The sequence below is a fragment of the Hypomesus nipponensis genome, chromosome 26 (genome assembly GCF_054491055.1).
Source record: "Hypomesus nipponensis isolate SF chromosome 26, ASM5449105v1, whole genome shotgun sequence".
In the NCBI taxonomy this organism is placed as follows: Eukaryota; Metazoa; Chordata; class Actinopteri; order Osmeriformes; family Osmeridae; genus Hypomesus; species Hypomesus nipponensis.
The window spans coordinates 10,301,995-10,318,811 of record NC_140386.1 but is presented as its reverse complement, the minus strand read 5'-3'; the positions used below and the strand labels follow the sequence as shown (position 1 = coordinate 10,318,811).

At 46.4% G+C, this 16,817-nt stretch overlaps 2 protein-coding genes across 7 annotated transcripts; both read left to right on the top strand.

Moving 5' to 3' along the window:
- The first annotated feature begins 1,855 nt into the window (after window positions 1–1,855).
- foxd3 (forkhead box D3) lies at window positions 1,856–3,688 on the top strand. Its single transcript, XM_084692721.1, has one exon. The coding sequence runs from the start codon at window positions 2,143–2,145 to the stop codon at window positions 3,250–3,252; it is 1,110 nt and encodes a 369-aa protein (XP_084548847.1). The 5' UTR covers window positions 1,856–2,142; the 3' UTR covers window positions 3,253–3,688.
- A 3,837-nt stretch (window positions 3,689–7,525) lies between these two features.
- alg6 (ALG6 alpha-1,3-glucosyltransferase) lies at window positions 7,526–16,809 on the top strand. 6 transcript variants are annotated; one of them, XM_084692497.1, is made up of 14 exons: window positions 7,526–7,727; window positions 7,946–8,030; window positions 8,132–8,221; window positions 8,349–8,437; window positions 8,579–8,661; window positions 8,756–8,820; window positions 8,948–9,133; window positions 9,807–9,942; window positions 11,775–11,860; window positions 13,184–13,268; window positions 13,348–13,418; window positions 14,314–14,382; window positions 14,790–14,924; window positions 15,082–15,212. In XM_084692497.1, the coding sequence occupies exons 1-13, from the start codon at window positions 7,646–7,648 to the stop codon at window positions 14,911–14,913; spliced, it is 1,251 nt and encodes a 416-aa protein (XP_084548623.1). In that variant the 5' UTR covers window positions 7,526–7,645; the 3' UTR covers window positions 14,914–14,924; window positions 15,082–15,212. The 6 variants fall into 6 exon arrangements, with proteins under 6 accessions (XP_084548623.1, XP_084548621.1, XP_084548622.1 ...); XM_084692495.1 differs by lacking the exon at window positions 13,348–13,418 and adding an exon at window positions 16,498–16,809 and having other exon boundaries at window positions 7,535–7,727; window positions 14,838–14,924; window positions 15,082–15,277; XM_084692493.1 differs by lacking the exon at window positions 14,790–14,924 and adding an exon at window positions 16,498–16,809 and having other exon boundaries at window positions 7,537–7,727; window positions 8,957–9,133; window positions 15,082–15,277.
- Window positions 16,810–16,817: the final 8 nt, after the last annotated feature.

Sequence of the window (16,817 nt, the reverse complement as noted above, 5' to 3'; positions counted from 1 at the left end):
ACACCATTATTAACGATATCATTAATTAATCCGACTTTTATCCAGCAAAGAGAACACTGTGTCAAAGGTTCTGGGAGGGAGTCCATATGCCATAGGATATAACATGGAGTTCACAAGGAAACTCGATTATATTCGGACATAATGTGCCAACGTCAACGTCAAATAATAAAGTATTTTTGGGACAGAATCTGAAGCTCAGATATATATATTTTTTTAAATGTATTCGTTCTGTCTTACTGTAGGCTGTAGGATTTTTCTTGTTTGCACTTTGAGCTTGTAATTTAAAAAAATAGCGTTTATGGTTTTATGAAGTTATAGCCTAATTATGGTTAAAAGATTTCCAAAAGCTTGCATTGTCAATTATGTTTAGTCATTATTTAATATAATAGGTGACAGATAATACCATGTGCACAACTAAAAATAAAAAGGCTATTAGACGACTTAAATAATAGGCCAATATTGGCCAATTGGCTAATATTTTATAATAATCTGGTATAATAATCTGTGGTAGCCTAGTAATTGTTTGGTAGGCCAATGTGTCATAAATTAAATATAAATGTGTCTTAGGGCAGCATCAACGCGTTGCATGTAATGTGTTCAATGAGAGCGTTGTGGTGCAAGCGGAATCCTAACAGTGTAACGCCAATCTGCAGAGGTAGCCGTTTTCCTTTACAATGCGCTCTAAAGAGGCGCTTTGAACTGAGTGAAATAGACCCTGTCATGCTTAACTGCTACTCCGTACCCATTGTAAAGTTATTTACACATTTTTGTTAGTTCTAAAATAGGGGTGGTAGGAATAATTGATTCTGTTGTCAATTAAAGATATTTTCATTACGACTTTAGAGGAGTGCCCGATAGAATCAATGGGACGTCATTGCTTGTGACATTTAGAGGCCTGGCAATTAGGCTTCGATGCTTCAGTGTGACATACAAAAAGCATCATGTTTTATAATTTCGTTATTTAGGCTGGAACATTTAAGAACGACTTTTAGTCCCCGATTTGCTTAAAGGAAAGCATGGCAAAGATTATTTTCATCTCTCCATCTACAATGATATAGGCTATGGCAACGTTTTCTCACACATCGCACGAAGCGTTTCAAGTTCTGAATTTGTCCGAGATCCCTTCTTGAGAACCCCATGCGCCTCGCCGGCAGGCTTCCGAATGGCTCCTTTGCATTCGCTTGGTCCTTCATTTCCTACTATTTCATATGTTAACGTATGCAATGATTAGGTCGTTAACACCTCAGCAAAAACAGTTAAGAATTCTTTATTGATACTTTCCATTGTTATTTCTCAATACCCTTCCCACCGTTGTCAAATCCACGGAATTAGTCGATTGTATATTGCCTTTTTTCGCATTTCAAATCCACGCTTTTAGAGATTCAAAAAGTGAAACGAATTTCCCATGCACAGAAACATTTAATATTTAGCCCATATTAGGCCTAAATGGAACCACACGTAAAATAAATTAAATTATTATTCAATTCCATGCAACAGACGAGCACAAAATAACTAAAATAGATTCAATTAACTTAGCTGTCGACGTTTTCACCCAGAAGCACTCAAAACAATTTGTTTAAGTAAAGTTAAGATTTGGTTTTAGCGCAGCCGAGTTAATGCGCATCACATCTTTCAATCATCTAGGGCAACTTACCCCCCCCCCCCCCCCTGCTACCGTTAAATGGTCTATGACGGACGGACACAGCCAGAGAGTGGGAAGCAGTGTTCCTGTTGTCCCTCCTTTGTTGACAAATCCATGAACCAACTTCAGTTTGCATGGTTTAACAGGGGGACGTCTGACGTCACGCCGTCACGTGGCGCTACTGATAGTATATCTTAAACAGAAAAGTAATCTATCAGACAGTGCTTAAAGCCGGCTTTAAAAGCATGTGTCATATTGACTTCGCACTCAAAAATCACTTTTTTGCCGTTGCTATAGGAGATACCGACCGAAGGACACCAGGCGTGAAGCACATCAACCGAAATCCGAAAGACGCGACTGGAGAAATATTTTCTGAAGTTTAAGTTTCCCTGGCAGGCGACTCTGCCCTGCATTTAGATTTGGTGACATCTGATCTGACGGCGACGGGCCGTGCGCGCACTCACCTACATCCCGGTTGTTCCTCGGTAAAGTAAGCTGTGATGACCCTGTCTGGAGGCAACAGTTCCAACGACATGTCCGGTCAGACGGTGCTCACAACCGAAGATGTGGATATCGACGTGGTCGGTGAGGGCGATGAGAGTATGGAAAGGGACAGCGACTGCGAAAGCCAAGGTATGCAAGACCGCCCGGAGGAGGTGGAAGAGATCGAAGTGAAGGAGGGGTCGGGAAGCCCTTGTGAGAGCACCGGGGAGGGAGAAACCAAAGCGGACGGACAGGAGAGCGCGTCGGGTGCCACGCAGAGCAAACCAAAGAACAGCCTGGTAAAGCCGCCGTACTCATACATCGCGCTCATCACCATGGCCATTCTCCAGAGCCCGCAGAAGAAACTCACTCTCAGCGGTATCTGCGAGTTCATCAGCAACCGCTTCCCATACTACCGGGAGAAGTTTCCAGCCTGGCAAAACTCCATCCGCCACAACCTTTCGCTGAACGACTGTTTCGTCAAAATCCCCCGGGAGCCGGGCAACCCTGGCAAGGGCAACTACTGGACCCTGGACCCCCAGTCGGAAGATATGTTTGACAACGGTAGTTTTCTCCGGCGGAGGAAACGCTTCAAGAGGCACCAACCTGACATTCTACGCGAGCAGACAGCTCTCATGATGCAAAGTTTCGGGGCATATAGCATTGGGAATCCTTACGGACGGCACTATGGAATTCACCCTGCCTATACACATCCAGCGGCTTTGCAGTACCCTTACATGCCCCCGGTGGGTCCCATGCTGCCCCCGACAGTTCCTCTGTTACCCTCCGCAGAGCTCAACAGAAAAGCTTTCAACTCACAACTCAGCCCCAGCCTGCAGCTGCAGCTCAACAGCCTGAGCACTGCGTCGATGATCAAATCCGAACCCTCAAGTAGACCCTCTTTTAGTATAGAGAATATCATAGGGGTCTCGAGCACTTCATCCAGCGCCCAGACTTTTCTGCGGCCTCCGGTGACCGTTCAGTCCGCCTTGTTGAGCGCGCAGTCCCTGTCCCTTACCCGGACATCAGCTGCTATTGCGCCAATTCTGAGCGTTCCCTCTAATATCATATCGGGACAGTTTTTACCCACAGTAACGGCAGCAGTCTCCAAATGGCCTTCTCAGTAAAAGTAAAAACTCCTATTTTTCTATAGCTTTGGGGTGGAACACTGTACAGAATTATAGGCAGCACTGGAGATTGTCCGCCAATCTGTAGACATGTATAGACTCTAAATGAGAGAAACTAAATGGAAAGCTTTCTGTACAGGTAATATTTGTACATATTTGTAAAAAGAAAATATTATACTTGTTTGAATTTGATTTGTTTAATTTTCTTGTTTGAACTGAACAACAGTTATAGATAGACGAGCTTTGGTATTATTTGACATTTTCTTTATTGTAACTGGAAGCTCACTGTTAATGATTTGTAATCAACGCGGATATTCTTTCCTACAACATGCTCTGAACAAAAAGTCTGTTTATAAATTCAAATATGTATTCTATGTAGATCTATTGTGTTGTAAACTGGATTCATTTGTAAATAAATCTAAGACAGAAACATAAATCCTCTTAACATTTCATTTAACTGATTCGTTAATTCAGAATTTAGAAAACACAAGAGCAAGCAAGGTTTTAAACCCTTGAAATATAATTGAACAATCTAGTCCCAAGTGATAATAATGCCAGTGTAATGACATGTTTATTGCCTTTGTTAATTGGCAATTAGGTCTGTATCCTGGAAAAGGGTTTTCAAACATATATTAAGTGTGCTTTAGAATTGTCACCGGCAAAGTAAATCGTAGCCTTTACTTCTTTTGAATTTCAGCAAAACCATTGCCTATAGATACAAAAAATACTTGGTTTATTATATAATGCTATTTCATTACAAACCATCCTTGGTGTTAAAATGGTTATTGCATTTTATTTTAATTCATGAAAATATATTACTGTATTTTCTTTATGGAATGATTTAACGAATTGCAAGCCATTTCAAACAAAACAATTTCTCCTAAAAATATTTTTGGGATGCAAACCAAGCAGCTTCTATCACAAATGTTAATACATATGTTGTATAGATTTTTTATTATTTAAATTTTATTTAGAGCACTTAAATGCACTTATTTTTGTAAACATGAAAGGTGATGAAAGGCCGAGGCTACTTATGTAATGTTAATGGCGAGATACCAGCTTGCTATATCGTGTTACAAGAGAAACAGGCGATATGCATGTTTCAGTTGCTACTATAAAAGTAACACTTCGTCTCACAGTTGTGTCTGGCTAATCAGTTTTACACAAACAGCAAATGGCGAGTGGTGTGCAGGCGCGCAGGGGTTAGGGCTGGGCTATATTTAACTGATACCCATGGGAAAAGAGAAAGGGCTGTCTTCTTAAATTCACTTTCAAGACAGAAAAAGCTGCTGATCCAACGCTTCTCGGTGACCGGATAACGGGGGCCCATCCGCAACTGTGCAATATTTTATGCACTTTGATATTATAGTTTGTCGCGTCAGTGACAAGCAGATGCAGGCATCTCAACCAGGTTTAGACCCGTGTTTCGAATGAGTCTTGCTGTAATTTATGTATCTAAATAGTAGGCTAAATAGCTTTATTATAGCTATTATAATAGCACATTTATAGTTGGTTGTATTACCTTTCTTATTAGGCCTTGTTATAGGCTAATCCTGTTTTGCGTTTAGTCTTTTTCACTAAATATATTTAGATTTAAATACATCTGAATATATATTGAAGTTTTTCTAAACAATTTCATGTCTTGGGATAGGCCCTATATATTTTTTTAAAGAAGCCAAATCCATGTCAATTATTTTCAAACAAAACTAAACACCCGACTATTATTATTACGTAGGCCAAAACATTATGAAACACATTTACAGACAAAACTAAAAATTGTGAAAATATGGTCTTCCATGTCATGAATGCCTTCCTTTTCTCGTTTTGGTACGTTTCCAAACCTGAATGGTATTCTGATACAAACACGCCGAGACATTGATTCCAGAGACCTTAACTCATAAACACCACTAGGTGGCGTTTATTGACACAGGCAGATATGTAATTAAAAGCGAAGAAACACAAGGATAGACTTCCACATAGGTGGCAACACAAGACTGTGTGTCGGCACCGGAATGATACACTCAACTGTATAATTTACTTCTCTGTAAGGTGTCTTTTTGTCTGAGGGTAAAGACACTGCGAAATTGTTTCGATTCAACGGGTTTTGATGGTGGGGCTATTTTAAGAACAGCTGGTAGGAAAGACTTGACTCTTTAACAAGTGCAAGGTTATAACAGATTCCGCTTTCGATAAATCCGACCTGACGTCAACCCGTAACCTTCCCTGGCAATAAGCATCTTATCGCAGAGTTGGGCACATTTATGTTGCCTTCCCTGGCTTAACTGATTGAAGCTATTGTAGATAATAGGGCTACATTCAGACCAAAATTACAGCGGATTTTTAGCATAAATGAGACTGTACATTTTTCTTAAAAAAATATAAATTGTTGGAGTGTATTCAGTAGGCTACAAGGCATATGTGAATGAATGCCAAAAGCCTATTTTTTATGCTTTTAGGAATGTTTGCAAAATAATTCAAATAAATAATTACCAACGTCAGCCTATAATTCTTCAATGTAAACTTATTACATAGTGATTGAGTGAACACATCTCTCTTTCTAGAATTAATTTGTAGATCAGACGGACGAAAATTCGAGTGAATGAAAGTGGTTGGGCGCTGCATATCGCGAGAAGTTCACACGCATACTCGACGTTGACCTTTATAACTGCACCTGCTTCCCCGTCAGGTGTGCGGCTGTGTGCACAGTGAGAGTGAGCGGTTCCCATAACCCCGTCCGGCAACGACAACGAACCTCGGACCACCTTGAGGAGGACCACACCTCAAGAGGGTTAGGGTTTAGAGTCCTAATTCCATGATTCCATGATCTACTAAAATCTAGGACTAATCAAAACTCAGAGCGATGCAAAATAAATAAATAATACATTGATGAGAAACTTTGATGTGAAAAACTGCTTTTCATTTGTGAGTTGTTGATTTTAATTAGATCTAAGTTATTTGAAATATTTATTTGAGAACTAGATCTATTTTATCAAAGGTTGTATACGGTGGTATATATTGATTATCGTCATTTAGATCATGGCCAGCTGTAGTAACAATAAGTGTCTGTGTCATGCCTACTAGAGCATGAACAAACTTCTCACCAGGGATATGAACGCATATGGCTCCTTCATAAGCCATAGGTGAGCATTCATCCCTTCATAAGCCAGAGGTTAGCATTCATCCCTTCATATTGTTGGCCCACACAGTGTCTTAATACCGGGAACATTCTAGATGTCATGATGGGGGTAATAGATGAGATGAGTGCATGACATTGGAAAACAGGGCACAAGCTCTAATTCTTCATGGGCGGTCTTCCAGCCCAGGCCGTGCAGTCTCCGGGCGCAGATCATAGCCAGTAAATGTAGATATAGCAGTTACTGAATATTAAAAGGTACAAAGATGAAGCAATAAATGACAAAGTAAAGCTGGCATGCCATGCATTAATAACTAATGGGCAACAATGAGTCATAGGCCTCTTATTGTCATGAAACTGTCGTTGCAAATCAACGGTTGTCCAAGGTTAGTATTATTTATTAATGAATGATGTGAGAATCACAAAGAATGTGTTTTCTCTTGCTTCTAAAGACCCCTTGGTAACAGTGGATGTCAACTGACTTAAAGGTCAGCAAAGACCTCCCCTGGGTATGTCTCCTGGACAGAATCGCCCAGTGTCCATGTGACCCGCTTGTATGTGTGTGTGTGTGTGTGTGTACGTGTGTGTGTGCGGGGGAGGGGTAACATTATTTGCTTACACAATAAGACCCCTTCAGTTATTTACACATCAGGAGCCTACAGCCCATAAACTGAACATTTGTAGGTAGGCTTTAATATCCAGGACTGTATCGCATAGCTGCTAGTGTTTTCCATTTTTATTCAATACTAAAAGCCTATGTTTATGCTATTCAGTCATAGAAAAGCTTTATTTTTATTTACTCTTTTGGATAAGGGTATCTATAGACACTGTAAGATCAAAAACTTAGTCTGACTGAATTAACTAATAATCATGTGCATTGTCATTATTTAATAAGGCTATTTACAGTTAAAATGTTCCCCGCACTGAGACATTTATGAATGAACGAATAACAGTCCACTTCAAATTCATGACATATCGAACATAATCCCTTGTAAATGTTGCACAATCGTTGTTGGGGAAAAAAACGGGGTTTGGACAAATTGCTGATGTCCTCTTGCAGACAATCATCTGATGGGTGTATCTTCAGAATCAAGTCCCTCCGGACAGTTTCCAAAACGTCATCAGCCAGCGTCCAATGACACTGTGCTAAGAATCCCTTTCCGCTTACGTATGAGGAAATATAAACAGTCAGTCAAAGAAAGACTTTCTGAGAGTTTCGCGTTTAGATAGCGAACAAAATACTCTATCTTTTATGTTGCCATGGAGAGCTGGAGGCTTGTATCTGCATGTGTTTTGATTAGTCTTACGGCGAGGTGGTGCGTTTCATTGAACTCGTATTCAGGTAACCATGACGACTACTTAGAGAGCTGTATCTACTAGCTAGCAAGGTCTAGTTTAAATGGCCAATACATGCTGTGTTATGCGTTTTGTAAATAAAACCGTAATTTCCGACGTTTGGTGGTTTGTATAGGCTGCACGCTAACATGGTGGATTAGATTTTTTTTATCGTGTTACCACAGCTAACTTGCTACTGCTCTGTTCTACCGCTCTGTTCTACAGGGGCAGGTAAACCACCCATGTTCGGCGATTATGAGGCTCAGAGACACTGGCAAGAAGTGACACACAATCTCCCTGTTCATGAATGGTAAATTTACAGACACATCTACTAGATCTCAGCACGTCCACCACACACTCAAAAGTAAGAGGAGGAAAAAGGTAAAACTAGAGTTTGTTTTGTTTGCGCAGGTACTTCAACACCACAGACAATGACTTGAATTACTGGGGTCTAGATTATCCACCCCTCACAGCATACCACAGCCTGCTCTGCGCTCACTTGTAAGTTACCTTCGTAAATGCTTTGTTAAAGTCCGCGTGGCAGTCAAACATGCCCACTTCTCGTTACCAGTGGTCAAAACCTGATGTTGCGTTTCCAATTTTGTACACGTTGTTTGCTTTCTTTTAGCGCCAAACTGATCAACCCAGAGTGGGTGTCATTGCACACATCTAGAGGTTATGAAAGCCCAGCACATAAGCTGTTCATGAGAGCCACAGGTGAGGCTTTTAAATGGCAGTAAAAACAACCCAAATACTGTGTATTATGGGTAAAGTAAAAATCACAAAAGAGTCGATGAAATATGTTTTTTTTTATTTGCAAGCCTAAACACTAAGCATGTCTCTTTTTCTGTGTCTCAGTCCTTGTGGCAGATTTGCTGATATACATTCCTGCAGTTATCGTATACTGTATGTACTTAAATGACGGAGCCCCAAAGAAGAAGGTAATGACGCTGCCTCCATTCGAATCCTTCTAAACTAGCGGGGAGCGGGAAAAGAGCACTTACTAATCACACTGCGTGTGTTCTCCTCTTCAAGGTGTGTACCACTCTCTGCTTTCTCCTCTATCCTGGTCTCATCCTCATCGACTACGGCCACTTCCAGTATCCTTCATATATTATGCAGCATATCAATCTCTTAATACAATTCTAAGACAGACCAGCATTGAACAAAAGAGTTCCTTAGGTACATGAACCTGTGGAAGGCTGTTTCCCTTGACCGGTGTGTCTGATATAACAGTGTGAGCCTGGGGCTGAGCCTGTGGGGGGTGGTGGGTCTGGGGCTGGGCTGGGATGTTCTGGGAGCGCTGGCCTTCTGCCTGGCGCTCAGCTACAAGCAGATGGAGCTGTACCACTCCCTGCCTTTCTTCTGCTACCTGCTGGGGAAGTGTACCAAACAGGGCTCAACAGGACAGGGGTGAGGCCGTGTGTGTGTGTGTGTGTGGGTGTCTGTGTGTGTGTGTGTGTGTGTGTGTGTGTGGGTGTCTGTGTGCGTGTCCTGGGCTAGACAAGCATGTGTGTGCATGAGTCACAAGTGCAAACCGGAGTGAGAAACCTCAGAAAGAGAATCAGTCGGTGCTCTTTGTTTTTGAGCCCTCCGACCAGGCAGGATCCTACCTCATCCTGCACATGCTTCACCGCAGCCCTACTGAGGCAGTCTACCTCATCCTGCACATGCTTCACCGCAGCCCTACTGAGGCAGTCAGATCCCATGCTGACACAGATTCTGCTGACTGTTTATCTAGTAACAATGTACCAAGGGCATGTGGCAGAGCAAGGATAGCTGGATTAGATGGCCAGAGAGAGATATGTCCAGATGACTCTCACTATGTCCAGATCCTCAGCTATTCCTGTGAGCAGCTCTTCCACCAGAGAGCTGCGGCCCAAAGGAAGGAGCCTTTGAGCTCATTCATGACTTTCTAAACACACGTTTGAATCCTAACATGTAGTTCATGCCATACAGGGACAGTTTCAATGATGAGAAATAAAGAATAGGGTTTTACTTTAGGCTTTCATTGGATTGGATTTTTTTTTCTTTTTTCTTCGTCGCCTGTCTCTGACATTTCAGTTCCCTCTCCCGCTCTGCTCAGGTTGCTCCTGCTGGTGAAGATTGCAGTGACAGTGTTGGTGACCTTTGCCCTCTGCTGGCTACCCTTCCTCTCTGAGCCCGGTCAGGCCCTGCAAGTCCTTCACCGGATCTTCCCTGTGGGCCGTGGCCTGTTTGAGGTACACACCGGACAACGTGATTGGACAGAGGCTCGTTCACCGCCCTGTGACCTAGTCCTCTTCTCCATGTCAGCAGAGTGCACAGCCTCTAACCCTACATATATATATATATATATATATATATATATATATATATATATATATATATACACCCCCATTGTGGGTTTTGGTTTTGGCACCCGCAAGCCGTATTTTTGTTGCGGCTATTCACCAAATGTGTATTTCCGGAAATAAATCTGCAATGTAGTTTGTGCTTGACAACATGGTTTCTCACTGGTGGAAAGATGTGTGCCAGTCAGCAAAGCCCCCTTTAGAGGGGTTACTACCCTTCCCATAACATCCTACACACACTGGCACACACACACTCACACACACACACAGGCTCACACGGGCAGAAACACACACACACAACCACTCACACTTGTGGTGAGACAACCTGCTACCCTCCATCAATTGCGCTGTGCTCAGCCAATTGGAAATGGACCCTCAGCAGGATCAAAGAAAACAGAAAATCAAATGTTGAAAGGTCAGGAGATCAGTTCCCCTCTCTGGACGTGTCGTTGTGGTGAGGTACAGATAAATCTCTCCGTTGACTGCCAGGGTCTTTTCAGCACGTCATTGCAGAACCCCGTTTGCAGAACCCCCACGCGCCCCCCCTCCCACGCGCCCCCCCCATGCGCCACGCGCCCCCCCTCCCACGCGCGCCCCTCCCACGCGACCCCCCCCCCCCCCCCCCCCACACACACACACACACACGCGCGCGCCCTTGAAAGAACACGTGTGGATGCAGCCGTGCACACAGTGTTCGTCCAGGGGGGGAAAGAGTTCAGGATTGGAAACATAAGGAGCTCTGCAATTAGTCAGGATGTGGATGAGAGGGCCGTCGCAACGCTTCCGTAAAACAACACCTGTGTCAGGGGGTGAGGGGAGCGGGGGGGAGGGGGGAGCGGGGGGAGCGGGGGGGAGGTGAGGGGAGCGGGGGGGGTGGTGAGGGGTGAGGGGAGCGGGGGCGCTCGCCTGCTCAGACTCCAGGGTCCCTGACTCCCTTGTCCTGAAACCCCTCGCCGGCCCCTAGTGCCAGTCCTCGAGGTGTCGTGAGACGAGACGGAATTGAAAAATTCACAGACGCCGTGCGATCACAGACCCTGTGCGATCACAGACCCTGTGCGATCACAGACCCTGTGCGATCACAGACGCCGTGCGATCACAGACGCCGTGCGATCACAGACGCCGTGCGATCACAGACGCCGTGCGATCACAGACGCCGTGCGATCACAGACGCCGTGCGATCACAGACGCCGTGCGATCACAGACGCCGTGCGATCACAGATGCCGTGCGATCACAGACGCCGTGTGATCACAGACGCCGTGCCCTCCCACCCTACGAGGTGGTCTGAATCTGCCGCCTATGCAGAAACTCGTCTCTCCGGACATTTAACCCCGTGTCTCCAAGTTTACAAATATGTCCACTGCTTTTTTTGACGTCCAGGCCTCTTCTGACAGGAGGGATTTACGAGGGGGGGAATGCCTCCTCAAGCCCTCCTGTACAAATGGCTCCGTGGAATGCCGGTGGAATTTTTATTGGCTTTTCAGCTGGGAAATGATTACTTAGAGCAATGCCACTTATTTGCTTTCTCTTCGAAATGGAATGCGTCTTCGAAGAGCTGCCCATATTTGTTTGCGTCTAATTTTGAAACTCTTCATGCGAGATCCTCACAGACGCTATGGATTATTTTGACTTTTGATTTGTATATTACTACTTTTGGAAATGTATGAAGTGTAATATTGCCAGTGTTCAATGATTAATGAATGATGTGCGTGTGTGTCGACAGGATAAAGTGGCCAACACGTGGTGCAGTCTGAACGTAGTGATAAAGATCAGAACCCTCCTGTCTACTGACTCTCAGCTCTATCTCAGGTAATCCCTCTCTCCATCTCTTTATCTCCCTCCTCCTCTCTCTCCGTGCCCCCCCCCTCCTTCCTTCCAGAGGGAAGCTTCGCAGGGAACACAAGGGGAAGACTGTGTCGTATGAAAACAAGATTACCCTCTTGTAATAATATCTCAGAGCCGCTTCTGAGCCACAGCTGCTGCTGACACTCGGGCAGCGCTCAGATCTGGTGAGGGGACGTTCGCTGCCAAGGCCACCGCTCTCCCCTCCCCCCCCCCTCCCCCAGACTTGAACCCTCCTTGTTTTCCCCACTCAAGCCACACGTCCTGGTCTTGAAAGTGACATGTTATGTCAGCCCAGCATGTCTCTGCCTCCCCGAGGCCCTGTTTCAAGATGATGAAGGCCGTGGTGACCTGTGCCTGAATGTAGGCCTCCTCTCTCTCCTGACAGGCTGAATGTAGGCCTCCTCTCTCTCCTGACAGGCTGAATGTAGGCCTCCTCTCTCTCCTGACAGGCTGAATGTAGGCCTCCTCTCTCTCCTGACAGGCTGAATGTAGGCCTCCTCTCTCTCCTGACAGGCTGAATGTAGGCCTCCTCTCTCTCCTGACAGGCTGAATGTAGGCCTCCTCTCTCTCCTGACAGGCTGAATGTAGGCCTCCTCTCTCTCCTGACAGGCTGAATGTAGGCCTCCTCTCTCCTGAAAGGCTGAATGTAGGCCTCCTCTCTCTCCTGACAGGCTGAATGTAGGCCTCCTCTCTCCTGAAAGGCTGAATGTAGGCCTCCTCTCTCTCCTGACAGGCTGAATGTAGGCCTCCTCTCTCTCCTGACAGGCTGAATGTAGGCCTCCTCTAAATGAAAATGCTGCTGGGACGTTAACGTGTACACTTGTGTGTGTGTGTGTGTGTGTGTGTGTGGGGGGGGATGTGTCACCTGTGGGACTTGACCTTCGAACTCCGCTGAACCCTTCCCATCCATAACACACACTCTCACACATCCATTCCCTTCCCAGGCTAGCAGGCCTCACCCCCCTCCCCGGGGCCTCCTCAGGCCCTGATGGATCTTCAACCCTCTTCCTGTTCCTACCCCCCCAGAGAGAGTGACAATTGAAGGGTTAAACTAATACAGGGCAGTCCTAAGCCTGGGCCTCCGTATTACGATACATTTCCCGCATAGCTGGGTGGCTATGTGTTGACCAAGCCGTGTTTATAAAAAGAGCCAGCAGCCGCGGGTCTCCGGTTCGCTCCGGCGGGTTTGGTTTCACGGCCTGGCCCTTCCGCCGCTGGTTAATAACCCCCTCTAATGAACCATCAGGCATAATGTTATTTTTTCTTCTTCTTCTCTTTATTTCTCAGTCTTGGAATGACCCTTTTGGCTGTCTTGCCCTCGTCGATAAGACTGCTGACCAAGCCGACGCTGTGGCAGTTTAAGCTGGCATTGGTGAGTGTTGGGTAGGGTTGTCCTGGGGGTTTGGTGTTGCATCGTGCTGGTCTCATGCCTCACTGGTGGTTCTGTTCAGGTCAACTGCTCTCTGGCCTTCTTTCTCTTCTCCTTCCAAGTTCATGAGAAGTCCATCCTTCTGCCTGCCTTGTGAGTATGACACACACACACACACACTCACACACAGGGAATGTCAGGTACTACATCAATAATCAATTTATCAATCTATTTATTCATGGTTTATTCAATCCATTGTCACTAGGCTCCTCCCTCTAGCCTCTGATTGGTCAGTATCATCGGGCTGTGTGTATGCAAGCGTGTGCTTGTTAGTGTGTGTGTGTGTATGTATATTTACTAATCATTTTACCTCACTGTTGTGCATATAGATAAAACAGGAAGTTTTAGGCCCAGATTGCCCCTCCTGGATGGCTAGCAGATTTCACTGATCTATTAATCTAGATTAGGCGGATTGTTTCTTTATTAACTATCGAGTTCTAACTCCCACCTGCCTGCTGAATCAATCAATTCTGAACGTCCCAGGATTAGAGAGCGGTGTGTGTGTGTGTGTGTGTGGGATCAATGATTGGGCTGTTGGAATAACTGTAACAGGATCTCCAACGGATGCTGTTGTAATTATGGAAAGTGCTCCTTTCTGTGTGTGTGTGTGTGTGTGTGGTCACAGCTACCAACATCAGTTTGACACAGACACAGCTCAGTTAAGAGCAGGCTAACCACCCAGATATAGCCCGTCCACTCGCCCTTCCACTAGATATATTTGGCTGTAGTGAGAAGGTAAACAAAACATTATACCCAACTGCTGATGTTCTGGAACACAGTCTGTTAAGCTGTGTGTGTGTGTGTGTGTGTGTGTGTGTGTGTGTGTGTGTGTGTGTGTGTGTGTGTGTGTGTGTGTGTGTGTGTGTGTGGGGGGGGGGGGGGGGGGTGAGGTTGGGGGAGGGAACAGCCGGTGTCGCACAGAGCGCGTAAAATCGAAAATGTGAAATATGTGAGGCTGACAACGGTCTCCTGCGTTCCTCACGTCTAGAGCCGTCTGCCTGCTCCTCGACCACCTCCCCCTGATCGCCATCTGGTTTCTGCTGACCTCCACCTTCAGGTAAGGAGCCACTTCACCGGGCATCGACCGTAGGCGCCACACCGAACCAGGAACTGTCCGAGAGAACAAGCTCTCAACACAAGGCCAAAAACCCCAGAATTAATGTCGGACGACTCCACCCCCCCCCCCCCCCCCCAAAAAAAAAAGAGAGACCAGTAGATGACCTTATCCCCTCCCGAGATATGAATTCTGTTTTTTTTATTTATGGAGGACAGGTAAAAAGGGAGGATGACACAGAGAGGAGAGAGGGAGGACGAGGAGTTGTCCAGCGATTGGCCAGCTGTCGTTACATTCTCTCTTCCTGCGAAGCCCTAATTGTTGTGCGCGTGGTTTAGTGTTGGGATATCTGTGGATTACACTGCATGGTCAGCATTCCTAGTCTGTAAGCACACTTTGTGTTGGGACAGCCAGTCATTCTGCCAGCCCTCCTGCTCCTCCGATCTCCTCCAATACAGCCTGCAACGTCTGTGTTCGCCTGTGGGCCAAGACACTCATCTTTTGTTGGCGCCAATTTGGGAGACGAGGCCTTAAGCACACTTATTGTAAGAATACTGAATGCCAATTCTTTGTCAGATTGGGGGGGGAAGTATGTATTTGTACAATGTGGTACGTTTATCTTACCGAATAGACCAGGGTTTTGGTGGATACGAGTGTGTGTGTCGCTCAAAAGGCCTGTTGTTGTGGTTCCTGCGTGTGCAGCATGCTGCCTCTGTTCCTGAAGGACGGCCTGCTGCTCCCGTACTGTGTCACCACGCTGGCCTTCCTCCACCTCAGCACCCACCTGCTCTCCGCCCTGCAGCGCTGCTCCGTGGAAGAGCTGCGCCTGGGGCCGTATTGCCGCCTCGCCTCGCTCTGCCTGCCCTGCCTCCACCTGGCCACGCTGGTCCGCTGGAAGGTGAGTAGCCGGTACACGCTACGAAGGCTCCTGGTGTGGACAGGAAGTAGGAAGCAGGAAGTAGGGGGCAGGAAGTAGAGTCAGGAAAAAGGATAAGGAAGTAGGGGGCAGGAAGCAGGAAGTAGGGGGCAGGAAGTAGGAAGAAAGGGGCGGGAAGTAGGGGGCAGGAAGCAGGGATAGGAAGTAGGGGGCAGGAAGTAGGGGGCAGGAAGCAGGGATAGGAAGTAGGGGGCAGGAAGTAGGGGGCAGGAAGCAGGAAGTAGGGGGAGGAAGTAGGGGGCAGGAAGCAGGAAGTAGGGGGCAGGAAGCAGGGATAGGAAGTAGGGGGCAGGAAGTAGGGGGCAGGAAGCAGGAAGTAGGGGGCAGGAAGCAGGGATAGGAAGTAGGGGGCAGGAAGCAGGAAGTAGGGGGAGGAAGTAGGGGGCAGGAAGCAGGAAGTAGGGGGCAGGAAGCAGGGAGCTTTGGGAAAGGCGCAGCGCCATGGCGAGCCCAGGAGGTCTTGACCTAAATTGCATCAGCATGAGAAGACGTGGCCCTCAACTGTATAAATATCAGATCATGTGCGACTGTGAGCCTGTGTAAGCTGCCTGGCATGAAAGCCTGGCTGCCAGGCAGGGAATTATTTATCACTTATTTAAGTTTCTGCTGTAGCGTCTGAAGAGACTGCAGCCCCCACAGACAGCACCCCCGGCAGGGTGTCAAGAGATCTGCAGGAGGTGTCTTTTTATAGAGCGTGTCATTAACACAGGTTTGCCTAGATATATTTATTTACACAAGCGGCGTAAATAACAAGGCCCAGTGATGAGGTTAGGGTTTCACGGGGGTGTTGGCTTGGCTTGCTGGCTGCACACGGTGCTTACGCCCCCTCGCTGATCCCTGGGTCGCAGGTTCTAAATAGAGTGAATGATGATCTGGCTCCCAACACACTGCCTGTCCATCGTGGTGTGAAAACAAAATGTACGTCTGAAGAGTGGCGCTCGGGGTCCTGTCGTGTTCGTGGGCTCCGTCCCCACACCGTGGGCTGCGCCGCTTAAATCACTCGACAATTAGACTATCGTGTGTATGATTCGACTGGAAATAGACCCAGATCTAAAGCTCTGTGTGGCTAGCTAACTCTGTTAGGGCTGGCTTTGTTGATTGATGTCTAAAACTGATACCCTCACTGTCTCCTCTCTCTGATGTGTGTGTGTGTGTGTGTGTGTGTGTGTGTGTGTGTGCAGTTCTGTGTGTGTGTGGTGCTCATGGCTGCTCTGAGTGTGTCCAGCGTGGTCTTGGAGCCCCCAGCAGCCCTCCCTGACCTGTTCCCTGTCCTGGTGTCTTCCTTCTCCTACCTCACCTTCCTGGGCTGCCTGGTCTACTTCAACATGGTCCAGCTCACAGACCCGCCCAGCAGGAGAGCCCAGAAGAAAAGTGACTAAGCCAGGAACCAGAGTCAGCTCCTTCTGGGCCACCTGACATCGTGTCTCTCTGTCTGTGAGTTCTCAGTGCCGCAATATTTTGTAATTTTTTCATTAAAAAGGATTTTGTACAAATTGAGTCG

Excerpts from the sequence above, each read along its gene's own strand:
- foxd3 (XM_084692721.1), top strand. The coding sequence starts at position 2,143 with ATGACCCTGTCTGGAGGCAACAGTTCCAACGACATGTCCGGTCAGACG.
- alg6 (XM_084692492.1), top strand. The coding sequence starts at position 7,646 with ATGGAGAGCTGGAGGCTTGTATCTGCATGTGTTTTGATTAGTCTTACG. Across the intron at positions 8,662-8,755 it reads ACGGAGCCCCAAAGAAGAAG|GTGTGTACCACTCTCTGCTT; the intron begins GTAATGACGCTG and ends CTCCTCTTCAAG. Across the intron at positions 13,419-14,313 it reads TCCATCCTTCTGCCTGCCTT|AGCCGTCTGCCTGCTCCTCG; the intron begins GTGAGTATGACA and ends CCTCACGTCTAG.